General features: G+C 51.8%; 1 protein-coding gene across 1 annotated transcript; it reads right to left on the bottom strand.

The window, feature by feature from the left end:
* Positions 1-27885, bottom strand: LOC132836893 (factor in the germline alpha-like). The gene is made up of 7 exons (XM_060856458.1): positions 27795-27885; positions 18986-19040; positions 17125-17290; positions 14784-14936; positions 11657-11872; positions 4802-4867; positions 1-244 (listed from the first exon to the last, which is right to left on the bottom strand). Exons 1-6 carry the CDS (start codon positions 27883-27885, stop codon positions 4808-4810), a joined length of 741 nt encoding a protein of 246 aa, XP_060712441.1. The 3' UTR covers positions 1-244; positions 4802-4807.

Below are 27885 nucleotides of genomic sequence, written 5' to 3'. Positions count from 1 at the left end.
TAGCGCAAGTGCCTGTCCGGTTTCCTGCTGAGCTTGCCGCCGTGTGGAACCGTGAACCGGCCAGACTGAAGGAACACGGCTCTCTCGTGACAAGACTGGAGAGCGGACGCTCACTTGAATCGCCCAGTTTCTCTTGGCGGCCATTTGACGGTTTCGCAAGCCCTGGGAATGGGTGGGAAGCGATTTTCACATTTGACTTCGTGCGGGCATGGCTTTTCTGTACCACAGCCCGGGACTCTACCATCTGCAGGGCAAGAGAACACAGCGGGCACAAGTTAGCTCCAGAACTGTTGCGCTTCTCTCCTTTAAACAAAGCAACCTGCCTCAAGGCAACCACCTGGAAATAAAAGCTGTTGTCTCAAGGTGGCATGTAGCATCCTCATAGAACGTTCCAGCACGGTACAGGCCCTTCGGCCCCTCGATGTTGCACCGACCTGTGGAACCAATCTGAAGCCCAGCTAACTGACACCATTCCATTCTCCTCCATATGCCTATCCAATGACCATTTCAATGCCCTTAAAGTTGGTGAGTGTTGCAGGCAGTGCGTTCCACGCCCCTACTGCTCTCTGAGTAAAGAAACTACCTCTGACATCTGTCCTATACCTATCACCCTCTCAATTTAAAGCTGTGTCCCCTCGTGCTAGCCATCACTATCCGAGGAAAAGGGCTCTCACTGTCCACCCTATCTAACCCTCTGATTATCTTACATGTCTCAGTTAAGTCACCTCTCAACCTTCTTCTCTCCAACGAAAACAGCCTTGTGTCCCTCAGCCTTTCCTCGTAAGACCTTCCCTCCCATACCAAGTGACACCCCGGTAAATCTCCTCTGAACCCTTTCCAAAGCTTCCACATCCTTCCTATAATGCGGTGACCAGAACTGTATGCAATGCTCCAACTGCGGCCACAATAGAGTTTTGTACAGCTGCAGTATGATCTCATGGCTCCGAAACTCAATCCCTCTCCCGATAAAAGCTAACACACCATACGCCTTCTTAACAACCCTGGGTGGCAACGCCCATAGCTTTTGCAAACTTCTATCAGGTCAGCCCCTCATCCTCTGGCGCTCAAGTGAACCACCTTACTTTGTGCCACCAGTCAGTGGGATTTTGAAGGAGTATCTCTTGACAGCTCCCCAGCCCTGGAGGGTAGGGAAGGACCGAACTGAACACACGGTGTCAACCCCTCAGACTCCAGCTCTGGCTTAGCCACGTAATGTGAATTCAAACAACCTTCCAAGGGCCCAAGCTGACCCCTCTCGGCCAGCTTTCATCCTTTGCAAACAGGCGTGGGCTCGGGCCACACTGGATCTTTCCCCGACTGCCCTGGGAATGGAGTGGGGCAGTCCAGGGGCACTCATGCCGCTAGGGGTCGGGAGTCACGTGTAGGCCAGACCGGGAAAGGATGGCAGATACGTTATGAGCCGTACCTCTCCCCCCACAGTGGGGGGAAGGGGGGGGGGATCCTCTGGATGACGAGCAGCGACCTTGCCAAGACTCCAAACTCAGACCACCCCCCGCCACAGCACCAGGGACTACAGTTCAATTCTAGCCTCCGCCACTGACGCACTGGAAGCCAGAGCTGCCTCCCTGCTCCTGCGTGTAGGTCCTGTGCTTTGAACACTTCGTGGTCATCCCAATAAAGAAGCAGTCGTCATGCCAGGGATAACGGGATTCCCGCACGCGCCAAGACAGCACGTTCCCGAAGAAACGTCGCCTATGCTCAGTCCTGGACGCGCGCCTGGGCAAGAGACTGCCGTGGTCAAGCAACACCGTTCCTGCTCCTGTCGGGTTCTTGCAGAAGCCCCCATGTGTCAACGGAGGCTCAGGTTCTTCGAGAGGCCATACAACATACGCTCCTTCGCCTCAATGCTTACTCCAATCTTCTCTCTGCGCGGGCAGCTAACCAACCTTCGGGTCGGAGGGCTGCAGCTCTGAGAAAGTGCGTGCTGGTTGGGAACGTGCCACCCCACTTTCCCAATCCCCTGTTTCCCCAGCACGTGGCCTGTCACCTTGGCACATCGCGAGTGCCCCATCTAAACCCTCCTTCAATGCGAGAAGGTGGGTCTGCCTCTCCCCCCTCCTCTCCCAGGCGCTGAGTTCCAGATTCCTCACCAGCCTCTGCCCTCGAACCCTCCCGTCCTTTCCCTTAACTCTATGCCTCCCCACCCCAGATCATCAATTCCACAAAGGAGAAAAAGGTTCCTTCCTATCTACCCCAGCGATACCCCGATCCATCTCATCGTCTGCCCTCCCTCCATCTCCTCTGCTCTCAAGAAAACAACTCCACCTCCCCCCCCACCCCAGTCTGTCCCAATGTCTCTTCAAGAGCTGAAATTCTCCAGACCCCCCCCAAAATGAGGCAACATCCTGGTAAATCTCCCTCTGCTTCCCCCCCACGTGCCCCTCTCTCCCAGTGCTCGCACATTCCCTCCTACAATGTGGATTCCAGAACTGCACACAATACTCTCACTGTTGTCATCGGTTAGCAGGGGTGGGGGGATCTTATGAGGCCAACACAAAGCATTGGTATAGTTGGATAACCCAATGCCCCCTTTGCAACAAGGGCAGAGAGAGACAAAACCTCTCGAACTGCTTGTTGTACCCACGTGTAAATATTCTGTGCATACGTACCACAAATCCCTCTAGGGTGTCCTAATTTCCTGGTCTCCGACCACATCCGAAAACAAACGCTTGGTCTTTTATGTCCTACCAAAGCAATTATCCTCCCTCCTTCCTCACCTTAACTGCTGCCTTCTCACCCTCCTTTCCCTTAGTCCACGCCGTTAGCCCTGCTGCCTCACGGCGCCAGGGACCTGGGTTTGAATCCACTCTCGGGCGACTTTCTCCCCCCCCCCCCCCCGGTTTCCTCCCGCAGTCCAAAGATGTGCAGGTCAGGGTGGGCAGGCTGTGCTAAAGACCCCTGTCGTGTGCAGGTTAGGGTGGGCTAGCCATGGGAAAGGCAGGGTTGCAGGGACAGGGCGGAGGAGTGGGTCTGAGTGGGATGCTCTTTGGATAGACAATGTGGGCTGGAAGGGCCTGCTTCCACTCTGTAGGGAAACTATGATTATGTTGTTCCAGTTCCCTCAATTTTTGTGGACAGCATTCATTGCCCATCCCTGATTGCCCCCTGTGAGAAGGTGGGGGTGAGCTGCCTTGTTGATCCACTGCAGTCAGTGTGGTGTAGGGACACAGTGCCCTGAGGGAGTCCCAGGATTGTGAGCTAAGGATCGCCCGATATATTTCCGAGTTGCGGACGGTGAGGGGCTCGGAGGGGAACTTGCGGGGGGGGTGGTGTTCCCATGTACCTGCTGCCCCTTGTCCTTCCCGATGGAAGTGGCCGTGGGGTTTGGAAGGTGCTGCCTGAGGAGCCTGGGGGAGTTGCTGCAGTGCGTCTTGTAGATGGTACCCACTGCTGTTACTGAGCGTTGGGGGGGGGGGGGTTGGAGGGAGAGGGGGGGTTTGTGGGTGCGGGGACAATCGAGCGTTTTTGAAGCTGCCCCCCCATCCAGGGCAAGTGGGGAATATTTCCTCCCACCCTCCTGACTTGGGCCTTGTTGATGGAGGGGACAGGCTTTGGGGGGAGTCAGGTGGTGAGTTACACGCAGCAGGATTCCCAGCCTCTGAGCTGCTCTTGCAGGCACAGCATTTATGTGACCAGTCCAGAGAATGGCTGTGTGAGAGCGCACGCGGGAGAGAGGGGGCGCAGGGGTACGTGAGAGAGAGCATGCGTGAGTGCGTGTGAGAGTGTGCACATGCGTGAGTCTATGCACGAGAGAGTGCGTGCGAGTGTACGTGCGAGAGAGAGAGAGAGAGAGGGGGGGCGCCGCGCGTGAGAGAGAGAGGGGGCCGTGCGTGAGAGAGAGAGGGGGCCGTGCGTGAGAGAGAGAGGGGGCCGTGCGTGAGAGAGAGAGGGGGCCGTGCGTGAGAGAGAGAGGGGGCCGCGCGTGAGAGAGAGAGGGGGCTGCGCGTGAGAGAGAGAGGGGCTGCGCGTGAGAGAGGGGGGCCGCGCGTGAGAGAGAGGGGGCGCGCGTGAGAAAAAGGGGGCGTGCATGAGGGGGCACGTGTGAGAGGGCGCGGGAGCGTGCACGCGAGTATGCGTGAGACAGCATGCATGAGTGCGTGTGCGCACGCATGAGAGAGAGAGTGTGTGAGAGAGACGCGAGAGAGAGAGGGTGTGTGTGAGAGAGAGAGGGCGCGCGAGAGTGCGTGAGACAACATGCGTGAGTGCATGAGAGTTTGCGCACGTGTGAGAGAGGCATGTGTGTGAGAGATGCGCGAGAGTGTGCGTGCGTGTGAAACGGTGTATATGAGACAGAGTCATGTTTTAAAATGCCTTCTCAAATTGGGAATGTTCCTCTCTACCTACAACTTCAAAAGGTCTCGAAATGTCAGGACACGGGACACTCCCTTCGAACTGGTGATATGTTATCTCCGAAAGGTGCAGACGTTGGCATTCGGGATACTGGCCCTGGGAACTCCCCAGTCCAGCAGAAACTGTTCAAGTTGAGCAGCTTCATTCCAAACACTCACGTGTTTCACCCTTCCTCACAGAGCGACCAGAATTCAAATCCTCCACTGAACCTCATTGCTGTGGGGCATTGTCAACGCAAACGGTTGCCTGATCACTTGCACCCACCAGGAGAGATGCAGCAACGCTGGTTTACCAAGGAGACTGCAATCAACCCCGCGAGAGAGAGAGGCGTTGATCGCTGTGGAGACGGTGCTCCCTCAACTGGGTTTCACGCTGCTGCGCGGAACGGGCACTGCAAATGTTCACACGCGGGGTGCCACCCGCTGCTTACCTTGAGTTAATCCAGAGCCAACTGGACAGCCACAGTGGAAGTCAGGCCCTCGGCCGCTCGGAGGATCTGAAACACAACCGAACCGAGTTCACAGTGAATCAGGTGAAGGCGGTCAGCGAGGCACACAGGCAACGCTCGAACAACGCACGTTACAGACGCCACATGCAGCACGCAACTCACGTGCTCGCCGGCACCGTTTGATTCCAAGTACACGGTGTGGGTGGCACAGTGGTTAGCACTGCTGCCTCACAGCGCCAGACGCCCGGGTTCAATTCCCGCCTCAGGCGACTGACTGTGTGGAGTTTGCACGTTCTCCCCCGTGTCTGCGTGGGTTTCCTCCGGGTGCTCCGGTTTCCTCCCACAGTCCAAAGATGTGCAGGTTAGGGTGGATTGGCCGTGCTAAATTACCCATAGTGCTCAGGGATGTGCAGGTTAGGGTGGATTGGCCATGCTAAATTACCCATAGTGCTCAGGGATGTGCAGGTTAGCGTGGATTGGCCGTGCTAAATTACCCATAGTGCTCAGGGATGTGCAGGTTAGTATGGATTGGCCGTGCTAAATTACCCATAGTGTTAGGTGAAGGGGTAAATGTAAGGGAATGGGTCTTGGTGCGTTGCTCTTTGGAGGGTCGGTGTGGACTTGTTGGGCCGAACAGCCTTTTTCCACACTGTCGGGGAATCTAATCTAATCTACACGGAGGGACGGGGCCAATGGATGCCAGCACTTCCTTCTCCTCACCTCCCTGCGGTGAGCACCACTCCCATCTTTCACGAAAACAGCCCCAGCCTCTTAGAGGGATAGAAGCTTTTTAAGATACAGCATTAGACGTAAAGGAGGCGGCTCCTGGTGTTGTGAAGATTGCTAACCTGGAGGACTTAGCTACCAGCAAGTGGCCGGGAGGGAGGTGGGTGGGGGGGTGGTGGAGGCAAGGAGTTGATTAAAAAGGAGAGGGGAAAAGAAACGACTAAACTGACCAGGAAAATTCAAGCTGACTTTTGCATTCTTGCTTTTACAAAGTTACGTTTAAAAAAAAAGCAAGAGAGGAGCTAAATTCTATGTTGTTTACAAGTTTCCAATAAGAAAGGAAGTGAGTAGCTATAGTCCACGTTGGTTACAAGTTTAGATCTAAAAAGGAAGTGAATAGCTAAAGTGCACTCAGTTCCTTATAATCTCAGATGAGAGATAAGGAGGGGACAAGTGCGCGAGACAAATATTTCGCACCACGATATCAGACTCACTGAAAATAAGGGGGTTTCAGGGGGCTAATGGGAGCAAGGAACTTCAGGTTAGGAACACTGGTTAACAGCAGGCTCCTCGTTCAGGAGAGGATTGCAGCTCCTTTTCATTTCTCTTTTCTTTCTTTCCTTCCCCCTTCTTTCCTGCAGTTTTTCTACCACCCAACCATCCCCCTACAACTTTTAACTGCTTCCAACTTACCCAGAGGGGACGGGGTCTGGGGTAGGGCCTTGGGTTCTGATGCCCAGCGGGCATGCACTCTGTGAAATGGACTGTAACTTAAAGATATGCTTGATTCTTCTTCCTCTGGGCTTAAAATTTTGAACTCCTCTGCTGGGCTTTTCTTTTCCTCGCTTGTTCAATTCTGTAACACTTACGTTTCTGTACCTCATACAATTTTATTTTAAACGCAGAGGGTTAGGTGGAGAAGTTACGGCCCAGAGGTGGGTTGAAGTGACATTCAATCATAACATCGACTACCCATCCCTAAATGTCCCCTTGAGAAGGTAGAGGGTGAGCTGCCATCTTGAACCACCATCTTGGTGTAGGCGCCCTCAGGGAGGGAGTCCCAGGATTCTGACCCAGCGACACTGAAGGAAATGGCCGATGTATTTCCCAAGACGGGACGGTGAGGGGCTCGGAGGGGAACTTGCAGAGTTGTGGTGTTCCCACGTACCTGCTGCCCCTTGTCCTTCCCGATGGAAGTGGCCGTGGGGTTTGGAAGGTGCTGTCTGAGGAGCCTGGGGGAGTTGCTGCAGTGCGTCTTGTAGATGGTACCCACTGCTGCTACTGAGCGTCGGGGGAGTGGAGGGAGTGGGGGGTTTGTGGGTGTGGGGACAATCGAGCAGGGGGCTGCATTGTCCCTGGATGGTGTTGAGCTTCTCCAGTGTTGTTGGAGCTGCCCCCTCCATCCAGGGCAAGTGGGGATTATTCCCTCACCCCCTCCTGACTAGGGCCTTGTCGATGGTGGGGATGGGGCTTTGGGGGGAGTCAGGAGGGGAGTTGGTCACTCCCAGCCTCTGACCTGCTCTTGGAGCCATCATATCTCTATGGGCTGGTCCAGTTCGGCCTCTGGTCAACGGTAACCCCCAGTACATTGACAGTGGGGGGATTCAGTGACGGCAATTTGTACTCTTTCTTATTTGTGGGTGCCGCGAGACCAGTATAGAGCCATACCGCACAGAAGCAGATCCTTTGATCGTACCTCTATGTTCCAACCAGCACTAAACCATTTGCCCACATGCATTTCTTGGCCATTGGCAATTACGGGTTAACTCGAATGCTTTGGGTCTGGAGTCACGTCTAGGCCGGACCAAATAAGGGTGGCAACTTCCTTACGCAAGGGAAACTGTGGGGGGGAGGGGGGGGGGGGGGTTTCCGACAATCCCGAATGATCATTCGATTCTTAATTCCAGATTTTTACTCAATAAAGAATGTTCCAGAACAGGCCCTTCGGCCCTCCTGCGCCGATTCGGATCCTCCATCTAAACCCATCGCCTATTTTCTAAGGGTCTGTATCCCTCTGCTCCCTGCCCATTCATGGATTGGTCTAGACACATCTTAAGTGACAATACCATGCCCACCTCTACCACCTCCACTGACGTGTTCCAGGCACCCACCACCCTCTGCACCCACGCAATATCCCCCCTAAATTTTCCCCCTCTCACTTTAAACCCGTGACCCCTAGTAACGGAGTTCCCCCTCCCGGGTAAAAGTTTCTTGCTATCCCCCCCTGTCTATTCCTCTCATGATTTTGTCAACCTCAATCAGGTCCCCCCGCTCAACCTCCTCCTTTCCAATGAAAATAATCCTCACCTACTCAACCTCTCCTCATAGCTAGCTCCCTCCATACCAGGCAACATCCTGGTGAACCTTGGATAAAAGCAAATTACTGCGGATGCTGGAATCTGAAAACACAAGAGAAAATGCTGGGAAATCTCAGCAGGTCCAGCAGCATCTGTAAGGGAGAGAACAGAGCTGACGTTTCGAGGCTAACTGACCCTTTGTCAAAGCTTTGACTCGAAACATCAGCTGTTTTCTCTCCTTATAGATGCTGCCAGACCTGCTGAGATTTTCCAGCAGTTTCTCTTCGGTTCCTGGTGAACCTCCCCTGCACCCTCTCCAAAGCATCCACATCCTTTTGGTAACGTGGTGACCAGAACTGTACGCGGTATTCCAAAAACGGCCGAACCAAAGTCCTATACATCTGTAACATGACCTGCCAACTCTTGTGCTCGATACCCTGTCCGGTGAAGGAAAGCATGCCGTATTATGCCTTCTTCACCACCCTACTGACCTGCGTTGCCACCTTCAGGGAACAATGGACCTGAACACCCAGCTCTCTCTCTCTACATATGGACTGAAATCATGTTCCACAGTCCGCCATGGAAATACCTAATCTGGATAAGCATCATCCCACTAGGCCGTCATCTCCCCACTGCCAACGTCACTGGCCACTCCCAGCCCAAGCCTGGATACTGCCCGGATCATGCTGCCTTTGGACATGGAGTTGCCAGTGATGCAGACCCCTGGTGCAGTGATCAGCGACCAGCCCGCTCCCCACCTCGGAAAGTCCAGAGTCAACCACGTTGGGAATCACGTGGAGGCCGGACCAGACAGGGAGGACAGCCCTCCCTTCCCTGAGGACACAAGTGACCTTTTCCACAACTTGGCCTGGGTTGCATGGTCACTGTTCGGCCAGCGTTCAACTCTGACTTGCCTCGAGATAGCTGGGGGGGGGGCACAGAGATGACAATTCTGTGAGAGTTGGACGCTGGCAAGGAGGTTTTGGGCGGGGGGGGGGGGAGGTGCTGCAGAATGGCTTTATCTTTAACATCAGACAGCATTCAAAGTCACTGGGTTTAATGCTCTAGTCGCAGATATCGATTTTTGGGAGCACCACTCACACAGTCCTGGTGATTTTTTTTGTCAGTCAGTCCGGAATTGAACAGAGCACTCAGCAGCGTAACCCTCACTTCACCGGCAGGAGGAGAGAGTCTCCCGACTACAGTCGCAATGTATTCAAATCCTCCCTGTCCGTTATTGCTGTGGGCTGTCGATTCAGATGCACCGTTTACATCGACCCCTGATGTTTCTGAGTGGGGGTGGGGCACTCAAGTACGTTCGCTTGCTTCCTCAACCGAGGGCTCCTTCCCACCGTTGAGGTTGACAGAGCTCTCAGCCAGCTCTGACCCATCTCCAGCACTCCTTCCCCCCCCCCCAACCGCGATCGGGACCCCCTCATCTTGACCTCCCACATCCAGAGGATCATGGGGTCACCAGTCACAGACGGCCTTCCTCTCCCCTCCCCTCGTCGGCATTCAGCAAGGGACCATTCCACGCCCCCAACTCCGGGACACCCTCTTCCTCCACTCCCCACCGCGTCTTCGCCGACGACCACAGAGGGTGGGACTCCTGCCCGTTCCCGTGCCCCCCTCCCCGTTATCCCGGGCACACCCTCCAGGTGAAGCGGGGCGTTCCCTGCGCTGCCCGTCACCCTGTGTACTGCATTCGCTGCTCACGACGCCGGTCTCCTCCGCAACGAAAACGCGTTCTACCCACACAGGAATGACCCTGGGCTTCCAGCCACCTGCCTGGGCTTCAACACCCCCCAACCCTGCTTCCCCGGCCAACGTCCCGAAGTCCAGGGCTCGCCGCAGAGCACCAGCTGAAGCTCAGCGCAAACTGGAGGAAGAGCGCCTCCTTATCGGTAGGTGACGCTGAACAGCACGGCCGAGGCGGAGATGGTGAGGCGAGATTAGAGCGGGCGCTGGGAAAGCACAGCAGGTCAGGCAGCATCCGAGGGGCCGGAGAATCGACGTTTGTCCAGAAATGTCGGTTTGCCCTGCCCCTCGGACGCTGCTGTGCTTTCCCTGCGCCCACTCTAACCTTGACAACGCTCAACAGAGCCAGGAACCTAAAGTGAGCCCTGCAGCACAATACTCAGCCGACATTGCCACTGGGGCGGCTGTTTGTCACAAACGCAGATGTGAAACAAAAGCCGCCTGACATCATTAATACCAGCGGTGCGAGTCTGCAACCCCTAATCTGATCAGTCAAACGAAAACACGCAGGAAAAATAAACACTGCATTTACGCCCTCAACCCGGTGACGATGGCAACAAGTTATAATTATAGGGTGCCTTGAATACAGAGAGACGTTCCACAGCGTCTCACAACAGCTTTGGAGAACAACAACAAGTCACACTGAGCTGCAAGGTACCCCCGAGGCTGGCTCGGTGAGCTCGCCTTCGATGCGAACGGGTCACTGGACCCGAGACGCCGACCGTGCTTTCTCTCCACAGATGCTGCCAGGCCCGCTGAGCTGTTCCAGCAATTTTCTGTCTTGTTTTGATTCTGATCGAGAGGTTTGAGATTTGTCAAACATGAGCTTCAGATAAAGATGGACAAGGATGTTGGAGGGTCTGAGCTACAGGGAGAGGCTGAACAGGCCGGGGAGGGTTTTCTCTGGAGCCTCGGAGGCATGATTTATAAAATCATGAGGGGGGCATGGATAAGGTAAACAGATAAGGTCTTTTCCCTGGGGTTGGGGGGAGTCCAGAACTAGAGGGGCATAGGTTTAGGGTGAGAGGGGAGAGATATAAAAGGGACCCGAGGGGCAATTTTTTCACGCAGGGGGTGGTACGGGTGTGGAGTGAGCTGCCATTTTGTTTCCGATTGAGAGGGTCAGCTCAAGATTGCAGAGTGTGGGAGACTGGGCCCCTTGGGGGTGGAGGGGTTGGAGAGAAAAAGAAAAGAGTTTAGATCAGAGCGGTGCTGGAAAAGCACAGCAGGTCAGGCAGAATCAGAGGAGAAGGAAAATCGACATTTCGGGCAAAAGGTCTTCAACAGGAATGAGGCTGGGAGGCTCAGGTGGGTGGAGAGATAAATGGGAGGGGGTGTAGGGCTAGGGAGAAGGTAGCTGAGACCTCAATAGGTGGGTGGGGATGGGGATGGAGGTGATAGGTCAGATAGGAGAGTGGGGTGGGGTAGCAAAGAGTACAATGGGTGGGTGGGGGTGGGGATGAGGGTGATAGGTCAGTGGGGAGGGTGGGGGAAGGTAGCAAAGAGTACAATGGATGGATGGGGGTGGGGATGGAGGTGATAGGTCAGATGAGAAGGGTGGAGCAGATAGGTGGGAAGGGAGATTGACAGGTGGGACAGGTCATGAGGGTGGTGCCGAGTTGGAAGGTTGGAACTGGGGGTAAGGTTTGGGGGCAGGGGGAGAGGAGGAGGGAAAATGAGGAAACGGGTGAAGTCCGCATTGATGCCATGGGGTTGGAGGGTCCCGAGGCGGAAGATGACTTTTGCCTATTTGGAGAAAAGAGTCAAAGGGAGGGAGAGTTTGGACAGCAGCTGAGCTGAGGAAATCGGAGGTTTGCGGAAGGGGGAAAAACAGGTGGAGACTGAATAACAGGAGTGACAATTTGTGCTGCCCCTGTCAGAGGGGCTGAGCCGGCTGCGGTATGAGCTACATCGTGGGGATTACAGAGGAGACACACACACAGAGACATTGAGAGACAGAGAGAGAGAGAGAGAGAGAGACAGAAAGAAAAAGAGAGACAGACAGGTTCTGAACAGCAGTTCTTGCAAAAACCACGACATTTCAGGGGTACGTCACCATGTTTCCGTCCTCCAGCTGGACAATCCCAACGCAGGGCACAGCGGGACTGGCCCAAACACCCGGTGCCTCTCCGTCGGCCGGGAAGCCGAACCCAGCTCCCGCAGCCATGCCCGCGGGAAGGTGATGGATCTCTTCAGAAGGTCTCCTGCTCGTGGGCAGTGACACTTCCCCGACGTTCACACGCTCGCCTTCCTGGACCCCCGCAGCCACCTCCTGCATCAAAGGCAACAACTGTTAGAGCCCTGCGGCCAAACGCTGCAACTGGCAAAGCTGGGTGTGTGGGGTGAGGGGCAGGGCAATCATCCGGTCATAGAGATGTACAGCACAGAAACAGACCCTTCGGCCCAACCAATCCATGCCGATCCAGATATCCTAACCCAATCTAGTCCCACCTGCCAGCACCCGGCCCATATCCCTCCAAACCCTTCCTATTCATATACCCATCCAGATGCCTTTTAAATGCTGTCATTGTACCAGCCTCCACCACTTCCTCTGGCAGCTCATTCCATACACGTACCACCCTCTGTGTGAAAAAGTTGCCCCTTAGGTCTCTTTTATATCTTTCCCCTCTCACCCTATGCCCCTCTAGTTCTGGACTCCCCCACCCCAGGGAAAAGACATTGTCTATTTACCCTATCCATGCCCCCTCATGATTTTATAAACTTCTATAAGGTCACCCCTCAGCCTCCGACACTCCAGGGAAAACAGCCTTGGCCTATCCAGCCTCTCCCTGCAGCTCAAACCCTCCAACATCCTTGCAAGTCTTTTCTGAACCCATTCAAGTTTCACAATATCCTTCCGTAAGGAATACCAGAATTGCATGCAATATTCCAACAGTGGCCTAACCAATGTCCTGTACAGCCGCAACACGACCTCCCAACTCCTGTACTCAATACTCTGACCAATAAAGGAAAGCATACCAAACGCCGCCTTCACTATCCTATCTACCTGTGACTCCACTTTCAAGGAGCTATGACCCTGCACTCCAAGCTTTGTTCAGGAACACTCCCCAGGACCTTACCATTAAGTGTATAAGTCCCGCTAAGATTTGTTTTTCTGAACTGCGACCTTGCATTTATCTAAGTTAAACTCATTGGGAATCATTCCCTTGAAAGTAAATTGCGGGACCGCATCTCGGAGGGTGGGGGCTGAGAGATACGGCCCTTCCTGAAACACAGGTGCCTTTAGTTTTCAACCTGTGCTTCGGCCCTGTGAACACGGGAGGTGGGGAGCTCCAGAGTGCAGGAAACCTTAACGCGCCCCCCCCCCCCCCAACTTTAAACGCATCCAGGCACACGTCTCATTGAAACATAATTAATTGCAAACTCTTTGCTCTGAAACTGCCCATTCGACTGCAGCTCAGTGGTTAGCACAGCTGCCTCACGGTGCCAGGGACCCGGGTCCGATTCCAGCCTCGGGCGACGGTCTGTGTGGAGTTTGCACATCCTCCCCTGCGTCTGCGTGGGTTACCTCCGGGTGCTCCGGTTTCCTCCCACAATCCAAAGATGTGCAGGTTAGGGTGGATTGGCCATGCTAATTTACCCATAGTGCTCAGGGATGTGCAGGTTAGGGTGGATTGGCCGTGCTAAATTACCCATAGTGGTCAGGGATGTGCAGGTTAGGGTGGATTGACCATGTTAAATTACCCATAGTGGTCAGGGATGTGTAGATTAGATGCAATAGTCAGGGCTAATATAGGGTAGGGGACTGGGTATGGCTGGATAACAACTCGGAAGTTCAGTGTGGACCTGTTCGGCCGAAGAGCCTGATACCACACTGTAGGGATTTTGTTCTATAAATCTTTGAGATTAGATTCCAGCATTGTGCCCACTATTGATGCCAGGCTAACCTGTCTACAAATCCCTATTCCCTCGAGAGTACCTTTTGATTTTAAAAATAGCACTGTTACATTATCTACCCTCCAATTTACAGAAGGTTTGGTTTATTTGGCTTGTTTGAGTGCATGTTAAGTGACAATTGTCATGGAATCAGTGGTGTGGCCCATCGAGTCCACACTGACCCTCCGAACAGTATTGCACCGGACCCAACGCTTTTCCTACATGTGCATTCCCAAGTTTAACCCACATAACCTACACATCCCTGAGCACTATGGGTAATTTAGCATGGCCAAACCACCCTAACCTGCACACCCCTGAGCACTATGGGTAATTTAGCACGGCCAACTCACCCAAATCTACACATCTCTGAGCACTATGGGTAATTTAGCATGACCAATGCACCCTAACCTGCACATCCCTGAGCACTATGGGTAATTTAGCCTGGCCAACTCACCCAAATCTACACATCCCTGAGCACTATGGGTAATTTAGCCTGGCCAATCCACTTTAACCTGCACATCCCTGAACACTATGGGACATTTAACATGGCCAATCCACCTTAACCTGCACATCCCTGAACACTATAGGGTAATTTAGCACGGCTGAAAATGTGTTGCTGGAAAAGTGCAGCAGGTCTGGCAGCATCGAAGGAGCAAGAGAATCAACGTTTCGGGCATGAGCCCTTCTTCAGGAATTTAGCACAGCCAATCCCCTTAACCTGCACACTTTTCGACTGTGGGAGGCACCCTGAGGAAACTCATGCAGACATGGGATACATGTGTGTGTGTATATATGTGTGAGTGAGAGAGAGAGAGTGTGCGTGTGAGAGACTGAGTTTGTGAGAGAGAGAGAGAGAGTGTGTGAGTGTGAGACAGAAAGAGACAGTGTGTGTGAGAGAGAGAGCATGTGTGAGGGAGAGAGAGAGTGAGAGCGTGTGTGTGAGTGAGAGGGAGTATGTGTGTGTGTGAGAGTGTGAGAGAGAGAAAGTGTGCGCGAGAGAGTGCGTGTCAATGTGAGAGCATGTGAGTGTATGTGAGAGCGTGAGTGAGTGAGTAGACTACACACACAGTTGCCTGAAGCTAGAATCGAATCTGGTGCTGTGAGACAGCAGCATTAACCACTGAGCCAACTTGCCGTCCTAAAAGACCTTTGGCCAGTATGATCCCCAGCAATGGATCTTTGGCACAATATGGAGACCGGGCAGGGGGCTCCTGGCGTAGGGGCGGTGCACACTTCAAGGCCGTGGTATTGTTTCTGCTGGCAGACTCTCTCCAGCCTGCCCTTACCTCAGCAGCAGCAGCTTCCTGCAGGACGTTGTGCAGGAGGCGGATGTATTCCGACGCTGCCCGCAGCACGTGGACCTTGCTGGGCTTGCGGTCTTTCCGAATCAACGGTACAATGCTCTTCAGCTTGGAGAAGCCACCGTTGATGCTCTGAACCTGAAACGAGAGGCACGTGTCAGACCAACGCTTGACTCACCGAGTACTTCACAGACGGGAGATGGCGTCTGCTCTAGTACCTGCTCACCCATCGATCAGGTCCTCAGACAGAGGTAGACAGACAGTGTTACAACACATCGGTGAACTCTTCTGCCAATTAAACCAAACGCCCTAGAAAAGCTCAACTCGCCTCGCAATCTGTCAATATATGAGTGACAGAGAATGCCTCAAATTCCACTATTTAAAGCAAATAAAATCAATTTATTCCTTAGCTCTAAACGTGACCACTAAACAACAAGTATTCACAGCTCTAAACCCCCTTTTCTTTCAACTGCATGTTATCTGCCTCCAACTCTATAATAGGTCATGTTGCGGCTGTACAGGATATTGGTTAGGCCACTGTTGGAATATTGCGTGCAATTCTGGTCTCCTTCCTATCGGAAGGATGTTGTGAAACTTGAAAGGGTTCAGAAAAGATTTACAAGGATGTTGCCAGGGTTGGAGGATTTGAGATCCAGGGAGAGGCTGAACAGGCTAGGGCTGTTTTCCCTGGAACGTCGGAGGCTGAGGGGTGACCTTACAGAGGTTTACAAAATTGAGGGGCATGGATAGGGTGGATAGACAAGGTGTTTTCCCTGGGGTGGGGGAGTCCGGAACTAGAGGGGCATAGGTTTAGGGTGAGAGGGGAAAGGTATAAAAGGGACCTAAGGGGCACCTGTCATGTGACTAGCTAGCAGTCTGAGTGTACTAGAAAATTGCAAAGATGTAACATATGGCTGTGACACACACCTGGATTTTGGTTGCTATTTTGACAACATTTTGAGTTTAACCAATGCGTTTAAATTATGCCCCAGGATACTAAAACCCAATTGAGTTAGAATTTATTGTTTTTGCCAACCTTGAACCAACGAGATGATCTAATGTTTTGGGGGTATAACGCAGTAGGCATTTTGAAAGTTACACAGAGGGTAACTGTGATTGAGAGAGAGACTGCCATTCAAAAGCACTCTCTCTCAAATGTACCTTTCTCTTGTGAAACATTTTAGCTGTAAAAGATGGAACGCGACCCAGGGAGATCTTCAGCTGATAAAATACAGATACCGATGACAACAGCCACAGTGTGGTTTTGAAATTAAAGTTGACGTAATTTTAACACGGGATTTTATTGGAACAGTATATTAGAGTCATACAGCAAGGAAACAGACCCTTCGGTCCAACCCATCCATGCCAACCAGATATCCCAACCCAATCTAGTCCCACCTGCCAGCACCTGGACCATATCCCTCCAAACCCTTCCTATTCATATACCCATCCAGATGCCTCTTAAATGTTGCAATTGTACCAGCCTCCACCACTTCCTCTGGCAGCTCATTCCACACACGCACCACCCTTTGCGTGAAAAAGTTGCCCCTTAGGTCCCTTTTATATCTTTCCCCTCTCACCCTAAACCTATGCCCCTCTAGTTCTGGATTCCCCGACCCCAGGGAAAAGACTTTGTTTATTCATCCTATCCATGCCCCACATGACTTTATAAACCTCTACAAGGTCACCGCTCAGCCTCCGACGTTCCAGGGAAAACAGCCCCAGCCTATTCAGCCTCTCCCTGTAGCTCAAACCCTCCAACCCTGGTAATATCCTTGTCAATTTTTTCTGAACCCTTTCAGGTTTCACAACATCTTCCCGATAGGAAGGAGACCAGAATTGCACGCAATATTCCAACAGTGGCCTAACCAATGTCCTGTACAGCCGCAACATGACCTCCCAACTCCTGTACTCAATACTCTGACCAATAAAGGAAAGCATACCAAACGCTGCCTTCTTCACTATCCTATCTCCCTGCGACTCTATCAAGACCATTGCATTTTCACGATGTTTAATTAGCACCATTGAACTGTACTACTATAAAAGCTGGCTCGATTCTCAGCTCAGGGAAAAGAACCCTTGGTCAGTTCTCTGTCAGCTAAGTGACATCTCTTCCAGTGATATCGCTTGGAACAAACAGTTTGTCAACTTCACCCGTGTGCTCTCTGTTCAATTGGGCTCAATTCTCCGAGAATAATGCCAATCTACTTCAGACCCATATCCCTAATGTTACTGCATTTCCATTGTGGCTAATGCTCACAAACAAGTACCTGCTGCCACCCACACATCCTTCCAACCTCCCATTTCCTTCCGAGACTGTCCTCACCCGGTGCCTCTCCCTGGCATTGGCTGCCCGCCTCTTGCCGAACAGCTCCTGCACATCGGTGCTGGCGTCGTAGTGCCCGGCCGGCTGCCTCTTGAATTTCCGGACAGGTGCCAGGACGGGCAACGGGCCCAAGGTCTCGTCCAGGACCTGGCTCATCCGCTCAGGCACAGGCACCAGCAGGAGGTGCCCAGTCAGCTGCTGCCCGCCACCCTCCTCCGCCTGGAGGAGCCCAGAGACCTCCTCATCTTCGTCCTCGCAGCTCAGCTCCAAATAAAACTGCAGCTCCTCCTCGTCCTCCATGTCCCACTCCCTCCAATCCATGGCTTGCAACTTAACCTCTTGCCCGCTTTCCCCACTGACCAATGGAGAAGACCCTTTGCTCTCCCCCTCTTCCCCTTTCATTATCTTTCTCTCTCTCACCCTCTGAATCCCTCTTATCCCCTCTCTCTACCCTTTTCTCACCCTCTTTCCCTCTATCTACCTCACCTCCAACTCCCTCTGTTTCCCCCAAACTGTCCCTCTCTTTCCCTCCACTCTCCCTCTCTTTCCTTCAATTTGTCTCTCTTTTCCCTCAACCTGTCTCTCCCTTTCCCCACTTTCTCTCTCTTTCCTTCAATCTGTTCCTTCCTTTCCCCACTTTCTCTTTTCCCTCAATCTGTCTCTCCTTTTCCCCACTTTCTCTCTCTTTCCTTCAATCTCTCTCTCCTTTTCCCCACTTTCTCTCTCTTTCCTTCAATCTCTCTCTCCTTTTCCCCACTTTCTCTCTCTTTCCTTCAATCTCTCTCTCCCTTTCCCCACTTTCTCTCTTTCCTTCAATCTATCTCTCCCTTTCCCCACTTTCTCTCTCTTTCCTTCAATCTGTCTCCCTTTTCTTCTCTTTCCTTCAATCTTTCTCCCTTTTCCTCTCTTTCCTTCAATCTTTCTCCCTTTTCCTCTCTTTCCTTCAATCTTTCTCCCTTTTCCTCTCTTTCCTTCAATCTTTCTCCCTTTTCCTCTCTTTCCTTCAATCTATCTCTCTCTTTCCCCACTTTCTCTCTCTTTCCTTCAATCTATCTCCCTTTTCCCCACTTTCTCTCTCTTTCCTTCAATCTCTCTCTCCTTTTCCCCACTTTCTCTCTCTTTCCTTCAATCTCTCTCTCCCTTTCCCCACTTTCTCTCTTTCCTTCAATCTATCTCTCCCTTTCCCCACTTTCTCTCTCTTTCCTTCAATCTGTCTCCCTTTTCTTCTCTTTCCTTCAATCTTTCTCCCTTTTCCTCTCTTTCCTTCAATCTTTCTCCCTTTTCCTCTCTTTCCTTCAATCTTTCTCCCTTTTCCTCTCTTTCCTTCAATCTATCTCTCTCTTTCCCCACTTTCTCTCTCTTTCCTTCAATCTATCTCCCTTTTCCCCACTTTCTCTCTCTTTCCTTCAATCTTTCTCCCTTTTCCTCTCTTTCCTTCAATCTATCTCTCTCTTTCCCCACTTTCTCTCTCTTTCCTTCAATCTATCTCCCTTTTCCCCACTTTCTCTCTCTTTCCTTCAATCTATCTCTCCCTTTCCCCACTTTCTCTCTCTTTCCTTCAATCTGTCTCCCTTTTCCCCACTTTTCTCTCTCTTTCCTTCAATCTGTCTCTCCCTTTCCCCACTTTTTTCTCTCTCTCTCTCTCTCTCCCCCCCCTTCCCCCTCACCCCCACTTTCTCTCATGGCGCGTGACCGCAATTCCATTCCCACCCACGTGCCCCACCGGCCCCCGCAGGGCAGGCTGGGAGTTGTAGGCCCAGGCGCCGCTGACTCCAGCCGAGAAGTCGGGCGATGGACTACAGCTCCCGGCCTGCACCGTGGCGGCCGCGCCTGCGCCCCGTTTCCCGCCTCGCGCGAGTCAGGCGGCGTGGGCGAGAGAGAAGGATGGAGATATTGGAGCAATTGAGAGATAGAGACTGGAGGGAAGGATGGAGAGAGATAGAGGAAGAGAGGGGTGGAGAGATAGAATGATGGGGAGAAATAGGGAGGAGGGGTGGATGGAGAGAGACAGGAGGAATAGAGAGAGGAGGGATGAAGAGAGAAAGATTGGAAAGAGATAGAGAGAGGTGAAGAGATAGGAGGGATGAAGAGAGATAGAGAGGGAGGATGGGGAGAGATAGAGAGGAGGGATGGAGAGGAAATGTGGGATGAATGGAAAGAAACAGAAAGATGGCAAGAGAGAGGATCAGAAAAGGGATGGAAAGTGAAAGTGGGGTAGAGAGAGTAAGAAAGTGGGATGGTGGCATAGAGAGGGGGGATAGAGGCTGAGCGGGAGAGAGAAGGGTGGGGCAGAGAGAGAGGGGTTAAAGGGACAGAGGTATAGAGAGTGGCGGAGACGAATGGGGGAGAAAGGGGCAGGGTTACAGAGGGAAGGAGAGTGGGAGAAGGGGATAGAGGGAGGTAGAGAGAGAGAGAGAGAAAATGGGACAGGCTTGACGAGAGAGAGAGAAAGGATCGACACAGGACAGATGGCGATGGAGAGAGAATTTGGGGGAGTGTAGGGAGAGAATGACAAAAGAGGGGTTGCAAAGAAAGAGGAGAGAGGGAGAATGTAAGAGAGGAAGATTAGCTATGGTTGTTGGCAGGAAAATTAATTAATGTGTGTATATCTTTCAGGGAATGGACACTATCGCTGTCTATCGGAATTGTCCTCAAGGTCACAATGTATTTGATACCCAAAGCTCTTTCGGAAGGGTCAAGTCTCCTGAAGCAACTCGTGCCCTCTGACTTCTTCAGATCTTTTGCAGTTGTGCAAAAGGTCACTTCAGTTCTTTTGTGGGATGTGGGTGTCAGTGTGAGGCCAGCATTTGTTACCCTGTCCCTAATTGCACCTTTGGGGAGGTGGGGGTGAGCTGCCTTCTTGAGTCGCTGCTATCTGTGTGGTGTAGGAACCCCCATACAGTGCCCTCAGGGAGGAAGTCCCAGGATTCTGACCCAGCGACACTGAAGGAATGGCTGATATATTTCAGAGTTGGGATAGTGAGGGGCTCGGAGGGGAACTTGCAGGGAGTGGTGTTCCCATGTATCTGCTGCCCCTGGTCCTTCTAGATGGAAGTGGTCGTGGTGTTTGGAAGATTCTGTCTGAGGAGCCTTGGTGAGTTGCTGCAGTGCGTCTTGTAGATGGTACCCACTGCTGCTACTGAGTGTTGGAGGGTGGAGGGAGTGGATGTTTATGGCTGTGGGGAGAATCAAGTGGGGCTGCATTGTCCCTGGATGGTGTTGAGCTTCTCAAGTGTTGTTGGAAGTGACCCTCCTCTCCCCCATCCAGAGCAAGTGGGGAGTATTCCCTCACACACTCCTGACTTGGGCCTTGTCGATGGTGGGGACAGGCTTTGGGGGGAATCAGGAGGTGAGTTACCCGCTGCAGGATTCCCAGCCTCTGACCTGCTCTCGGAGATACTGTCTATAAATGGCTGGTCCAGTTGAGTTTGTAGTCAGTAGTAACTCCCAGGATGTTGACTTTGGGAAATACAGTGATGGTGACACCATTGAACGTCAAGGGGCGGTGGGTGAGATTGTCTCTTTTTGGTGATGGTCATAGCCTGGCCTTCGTGTGGCACAAATATTACTTGCCACTTGTCAGCCCAAGCCTGGATATTGCCCGAATCTTGTATTTGAACACTTAAGTATCTGAGAGGGGAATTGTGCTGAACGTTGTGCACTCATCGGCGAACATCCCACTTCTGAGCTTAAAGTGGAGGGCAGGTCATTGATGAAGCAGCTGAAGATGGTTGGGCTGAGGACACTACCCTGAGGAACTCCTGCAGGGATGGCCTGGAACTGAGATGGCTGGGGTCCAACAATCACGACGATCTTTCACTTGAGGGCCATTGGTTCCGACACCGTAAAGTCCAGGGGAATTGGCTGTGTGTTGAGGACGGAGTTGCAAGTCTTTTGAATAAAATTAAGGTTGCACTCTTCAGATGCGGTTGTTGGATATCGGCAACGTGGAACAATGGAGAAGGTTATTGAAGAGCACAAAGAGATCTTGGTCGATTGGGTCAACGGGGCTGAGGAATAGCAGATGAAGTTGAATTTGGATAAAGGTGAGGGGTTGTATTTTGGTAACACAAACACGGGCAGGACTTACGCAATTAAGTAGAGGGCGCAGGTATGTAATTCTTTGAAGTTTGGGTCACGTAGACGGGGAGGTTGCGAGACGTTTAGTGTGCTTGCCTTCATTGCTCAGACCTTTGAGTCAAGGAGTTGGGACGTCATGTTGAGGTTGTACAGGACATTGGTGAGGCTTCGTCTGGAGGACTGTGCCCAGTTCTGGTCACCCTGTTACAGGAAGGATATCGTTACACTGGAGAGGATTCAGAAATGATTTACCGGGATGTTGCCGGGAATGGAGGGTTTGTGTTATCGGGAGAGGGCTAATAGCCTTGGGATTGTTTTTCCATTGGAGCGTAGGAGGTTGAGGGGTGACTTCATAGAGGTTTATAAAACCATGAGGTTGGATGGATAAGGTGAACGGTAGGCGTCTTTTCCCCAGAATAGGGGAATTTCAAGCCCAGGGGGTGTAATGTTTAAGATGAGTGAAGAAAGGACATGAGGAGTATTTGTTTTTCATACAGAGGGGTGGTTTGCGTGTGCAATGAATTTCCAGAGGAAGTGATAGATACGGGTATAACATTTAAAAGATAAATACATAAATAAGAAAGGTTTGGAGGGATTCGGGCCAGGAGCAGGCAGGTGGGGCTAGTTAAGTGCGGAACGTTGACAGTGAACGACCCCTGTCAGAAGGCCGCAGAAGGCGCTCTCTCAAGGCAGGTCAGGCCATTCTTCCTTCTGCCCTTGCCGCCTCCCCAAAGGCAGGGCTGGGCAGAGCTGAAGGACTGAAGGGGGTGCAGTTCTGTGGTCAGGCACTGGAGGCCCTCAGTGAGCTGAGGGAGCCCTGAATTATCCGGTCAGGTCAAACATTTTCACTTCCCCTTCCACTCCGCCCAGGACATGCAGGTCCTGAGCCTCCTCCATCGCCAAACCCTATCCTCCGGACGCTTGGAGGAAGAATGCCTCATCTTCCACTTGCAACCACACGGGATTAATGTGGATTTCACCAGTTTCCTCATTTCCCCTTCCGCCACCTTATCCCAGTCCCAAGCTTCTAATTCGGCAGCGCCCTCTTGACCTGTTCATCTTCCTTCCCACCTATCTGCCCCACCCTCCTCTCTGACCTAGCACCTTCTCCCCCACCTTCATCTATCTATCACATTCCCAGCTACCTTCCCCCCCCCCCCGCCCAGCCCCAACTCCCTTCCATTTATCTTTCCACCCCCCCTTGGCCCACCAGCCTCATTCCTGATGAAGGGCTTATGCCCGAAACGTCGATTCTCCTGCTCCTCGATGCCACCTGACCTGCTGTGCTTTTCCAGCGCCGCACTCTCGACTCTGATCTCCAGCATCTGCAGACATCAGTTTCTCCTCGTCACATTGTTCAGCCTGGGGTCGCCTCTTTAAGCGCCCCACCCCGACCACACAAAAGTGCCAGGAGGAGTCGGGGGGGAGCCCACTGATACCCCCACGGACTGACCAGCCCCAAATCAACATCAACACTCACCTTTCTCTCTCGCCTTTCCCAACAACTGCAGTGTCTCTGGACCTGGTATCTGTGCCAGACGATGGCTGCTTTTTGTACTGATACAGGCACCACTTTCTTGGGAAGGATGTGGACGTATTGGAAGGAATGCAGGCATGATTCACAATGGTGGGGGGGGGGTGTGTGAGAAACTTCAGTCTTGAAGCCCTTTGTTCAGCAACACCCCCCCCCCCCCCCACCAGACCTGACCATTAACTGTATAAGTCCTGCTCTGATTTGCCTTTGAAATGCAGCACCTCACATTTACCTAAATTAAACTCCCATCTGCCACCTCTCAGCCCATTGGCCCATCTGGTCCAGATCCTGTTGTAATCTGAGGTAATCCTCTTCGCTGCCCATGACACCTCCTATTTTGGTGTCATCTGCAAACTTACTAACTATACCTCCTATGTTCACGTCCAAATCATTTATATAAATGATGAAATGCAGTGGACCCAGCATTGATCCTTGTGGCACTCTACTGGTCACAGGCCTCCAGTCTGAAAAGCAACCCTCTGCGACCTTCGAGCCAGTTCTGTATTCAAATGGCTAGTTCCCCCTGTATTGGATTCAGAAGAGATTTACAAGGATCCAACCCTGGAGGATTTGAGTTATAAGGAGAGGCTGGATAGGCTGTGGCTGTTTTCCCTGGAGGCTGAGGGGTGATCTTATAGAGGTTTATAAAATCATGGGGGGGGGGGGGGGGGGGGGCATGGAAAGAGTGAATAGAGACGGTCTTTTCTCTGGGGTGGGGGAGTCCAAAACTCAAGGGCGTAGGTTTAGGGTGAGAGGGGAAAGACATAAGAGACCGAAGGGGTTACTTTTTGACGCAGAGGATGGTATGTGTATGGAATGAGCTGCCAGAGGAAGTGGTGGAGGCTGGTACAATGGCAGCATTTAAAAGGCATCTGGATAGGTATATGAATGGGAAGGGTTTAGAGGGATATGGGCCATGTGCTGGCAAATGGGACTGGATTATGATTTGGAGGTGCCGGTGTTGGACTGGGGTGTACAAAGTTAAAAATCACACAACACCAGGTTATAATCGTTAGGATATCTGGGTCAGCATGGACGAGTTGGAACGAAGGGTCTGTTTACGTGCTGTATGACTCCAGGCTGGACTGAAGACATCAGGATTGTCCTGTTTGGAAAGCTGAGAGCAGGCTTTGAAATTTGGAAGAGCGGGAAAGGATGTTCCTGTTTCTGAAGGGACCATGGACCAGAGGGGCCTGGAGAAAAAGTGACGGCCGACAGGGCGAGGGTAATGTGAGGGACATTGTTCTCAGCCAGCGAGTAGTTAGGGTGTGGAACGCACTGCCTGGAAATCGAGTGATAGAGACTCAACGTGCCCATGGTCCCTGTTTCTCAATCGACCCGGTCCCATTTGCCTGCGAATCCCTCCATTCCTATCCCATCCGTGTTCCGAAAAAGAAGGAATTGTCCTCGCTTCCACCACTACCGCTGTTCCAGACCCTCACCGATCTCTGTGTGGAAAAAAATTGCCCCCACTGGACTCTTTCGAATCTCTCACCTTAAGCCTATATCCTGTAATTTTAGACTCCCCTATCATGGGGGGCGTGCAGTTGCCCACCTCCCTTGACAATGACCCATCATGATTTTATAAACCTCTATAAGGTCACCCTCAGCCTCCGACCCTCCTGAGGAAAAGCTCCCAGCCTCTCCTTCTTACTCAAACCTTCCCGTGCAGGTAGCATCCTGGTCATTCTATTCTGAAGTCTTTCTAGTTTAATAATATCCTTGATGTCGACCAGAACTGCATGCAGTACTCCAGTTGGACAACGTGGAGGCATTGGATTAGAAGTGGTGTTCAGGGAGTTTGGACACGAGGAATAGAATCATAGAACTGTGTGGAAACAGGCCCTTCGGCCCAACAGGTCCACACCAACCCTCTGAAAAGTATCCCACCCAGACCCTTTCCCCTACCATATTCCTCTACATCTGATTCCTGAAGAAGGGCTCATGCCCGAAACGTCGATTCTCCTGCTCTTTGGATGCTGCCAGAACTGCTGCGCTTTTCCAGCAACACATTTTCTGCTCTACATTTACCCCTGGCTAATCTACACATCCCTGAACACTCTAGGCAATTTAGCACGGCCAAATCACCCTACCCTGGACAGCTTTGCGATTGCAGGAGGAAACCGGAGCACCCGGAGAAAACCCACGCACAGACATGGAGGGGGAACGTGCAAACTGCACACACAGACAGTCGGCCGAGGCTGGAATCGAACCCAGGTCCGTGGCGCGGTGAGGCAGCGGTGCCAACCATTGAGCCGGCCAATGTAGAACCAGGCTGCAGTCACAATGGGACGAATGGCGTCCTGCGCTGTAACACGAACGTGATTCTGCCGAAGGAGCACTCAGTCTGACCCACAAACCGCAACGTGATGCTGTGGGGACAAAATGCGGTGATGGTTTCAGCGATTCAAGACAACCTGGAGAACTCCCTGGCATGGCGTGCATGGAGGAGGGGGGGGGAGGTGGCTGGCATTAGAAGCTCGCGCTGAACCGGTTAAGAGCCGACCCTGTTGCTGGGGGTTTGGAGTCACGTGCAGGCCTGACCCTGAGGGTAAGGATGGCAGATTTGCTCCCCTGAAGGACGCTGCTAAAAGTTGTTCCAATCAGCACTTGGAGTTGCGGCCGCACTTGGAGTATTGCACACAGTTCTGGTCACCGCATTATCGGAAGGATATGGAAGCATTGGAAAGGGTGCAGAGGAGATTTACCAGGATGGAGGCAAGGTCTTGCGAGGAAAGGCTGAGGGAACTGAGGCTGTTTTCGTTAGAGAGAAGATGATTGAGAGGTGACGAAATTGAGACATTCAAGATGATCTGAAGGGTAGATAGGGTGGGGGGAGAGAGCCTTTTTCCTTGATGGTGAAGGCTAGTACGAGAGGACATAGCTTTAAACTGAGGGGTGATAGATATAGGACAACTGTCAGAGGTGGGTTCTTTACTCAGAATAGTAGGGGGCGTGGAACGCACCACCTGCAACAGTAGTGAATGCGCCAACTTTAAGGGCATTTAAATGGTCATTGGATAAACATATGGACAAGAATGGAATAGTGTAGGATAGATGGGCTTCAGATTGGTTCCACAAGTCGGCGCAACATCAAGGGCAGAAGGACCTGTACGGTGCTGGAATGTACTAGTTTCTAACACGGTTGTTAGTTGGTTTTATTGCTAATTCCAGACTTGATTGCCAAACCTTGTTTGATAGAAGAATTGACTAAATTTGGATTCAAATCACTGTCCTCCGGTATGGGGGCGCTGTGTCTTTAGATTCGTTGAACAAACCCTCCTCCCTCTCAAATTCCTATGAGGCAGCTTTCATTTACTCCAGGGCTGGCTTTGTTCCCTGGCTATGCATCCGAACAGGTTTTTCCACATTCCAGCGCAGCGAGCTGTGTTTATCTCTGTGGAGCTGGAGCGTTAGCTGTGAGTGATTCACATCAAAGAGGTCCACAGTACAGAACACCCCCCGCATCAGGTCCGTACTGGTCAGAAACAACCACCTCGACCCCCAAATTTCCAACCACTCACTGCATGACCTTGGCATGGGCGAGTCGAAATACTTAAGAGTCATACAGGGCAAAAACAGACTCTTCAGTCCATCTAGTCTGTGGTCCCAAACTCAACTAGTCACCGACCGTCTGCTTGCCTGCTACTTGCCCCTATCCCCTCCAAATCCTTCCTGTTCATGTGCTTATTTAAATGTCTTTTAAACTGTACCTGCATTGCTCTGAAGGTTCATCTCACACACAAATTGCTCTCTGTGTCAAAAAAAAAGGTGCCCCTCATGTCTTTTTAAAATCTTTCTCCTCTCACCTCTCACCTAGTCTTGAAATCGCGCATCCCGGAAAAGACGTTCGCCCCTTATCTGTACCGCTCATAATTTTATAAACCACAAGAAGGTCACGCCCTCAAACTCCAGGGGAAATGGTTTTGTGAAACTGCAAGAAGGTCACGCCCTCCACCTCCAGGATAGAAAGTCCCAGCCTCTCCCTAGAATTCAAACCCTCCACTCCCGGCAACATCCTCGTTAAATCTCTCCTGAGCCCTGTCCAGCATAGCAATCTCCTTCCTTTTTTTTAAATTTCCTTTATTCATAAAATACTTCAATGTTCTATACAAGTGGACATGCTATACATATGTAAACATTTCATTTCTTTGCGTACCGAAACAGAGTAATCGTTCTTATTTACAGGTCTGTGCAATTACATTTTTTAGCTGAGGCGTCAGCAGAGCCCAAATGGACACCGTACTCCAGAAGGGGCCTCTCTAACGTTCTGTACAAACCTCAACAGGATATCCCAACTCCTGGTCTCTAAGGTCTGAGTAATGAGCGTGCCAAACGCCTTCTGAACCACCCTGCGGCCCAAACTGCAAAGAATGATGTTCCTGGACCCTGAGGTCTCACTGTTAGACGACACTGTCCAAGGCACTGCTGTTAATTGTGTAAGTCCTGCCTGTGTCAGTTGTGCCAAACTGCAACCCTTTGCATTTATCCAAATTAAACTTCACGTAAACTCCTTCGATGTGATGAGGGTTTCTGCGCCTCCCCTCCCCTTACAGTCATGATTTCCAGATGCCCAAACAGCCTCTCAGGGAGAACATTTTTACTCATGGCCCTTTCCCTTAAATCTACTCCCTCCTCCCTGCTTCCCAGTCACTGATCACTCCACCAAGGCGGGAGAGTATCTTCCTGTCTACCCTATCGATACCCCTCACCATTTTATAATATGAATGTCCTCTGATCTAAGGCAAAGAACCCCTCCCCCCAAGTCTGACCCAATCTTTCTTAAGAACTGGAATTTTTGAGCCCTCCATGAGGTAACATCCTGATAAATATCCCATTGCAGCCCCTCCTTTCTCCCAATGCTATCACTTGTAGTTGTGTCTGTAGACACTTGTCGTTGTGTCTATAGACACTTGTCGTTGCGTCCATAAACACTTATCGTTGCATCCATAGACATTTGTCGTTGTGTCCATAGATACTTGTCATTACGTTCATAAACATTTGTCGTTGCGTCCATAGACATTTATCACTGCATTAAATAGACACTTGTCGTTACGTCCATAGACATTTGTCGTTGCGTCCATAGATACTTGTTGCGTCCATAGACACTTGTCATTGTGTCCATAGATATTTGTCGTTGCGTCCAT

Source organism: Hemiscyllium ocellatum, chromosome 48 (assembly GCF_020745735.1).
Source record: "Hemiscyllium ocellatum isolate sHemOce1 chromosome 48, sHemOce1.pat.X.cur, whole genome shotgun sequence".
Classification (NCBI taxonomy): domain Eukaryota; kingdom Metazoa; phylum Chordata; class Chondrichthyes; order Orectolobiformes; family Hemiscylliidae; genus Hemiscyllium; species Hemiscyllium ocellatum.
The sequence above is the reverse complement of the archived record's forward strand: the minus strand, read 5'-3'. Positions and strand labels throughout refer to the sequence as shown.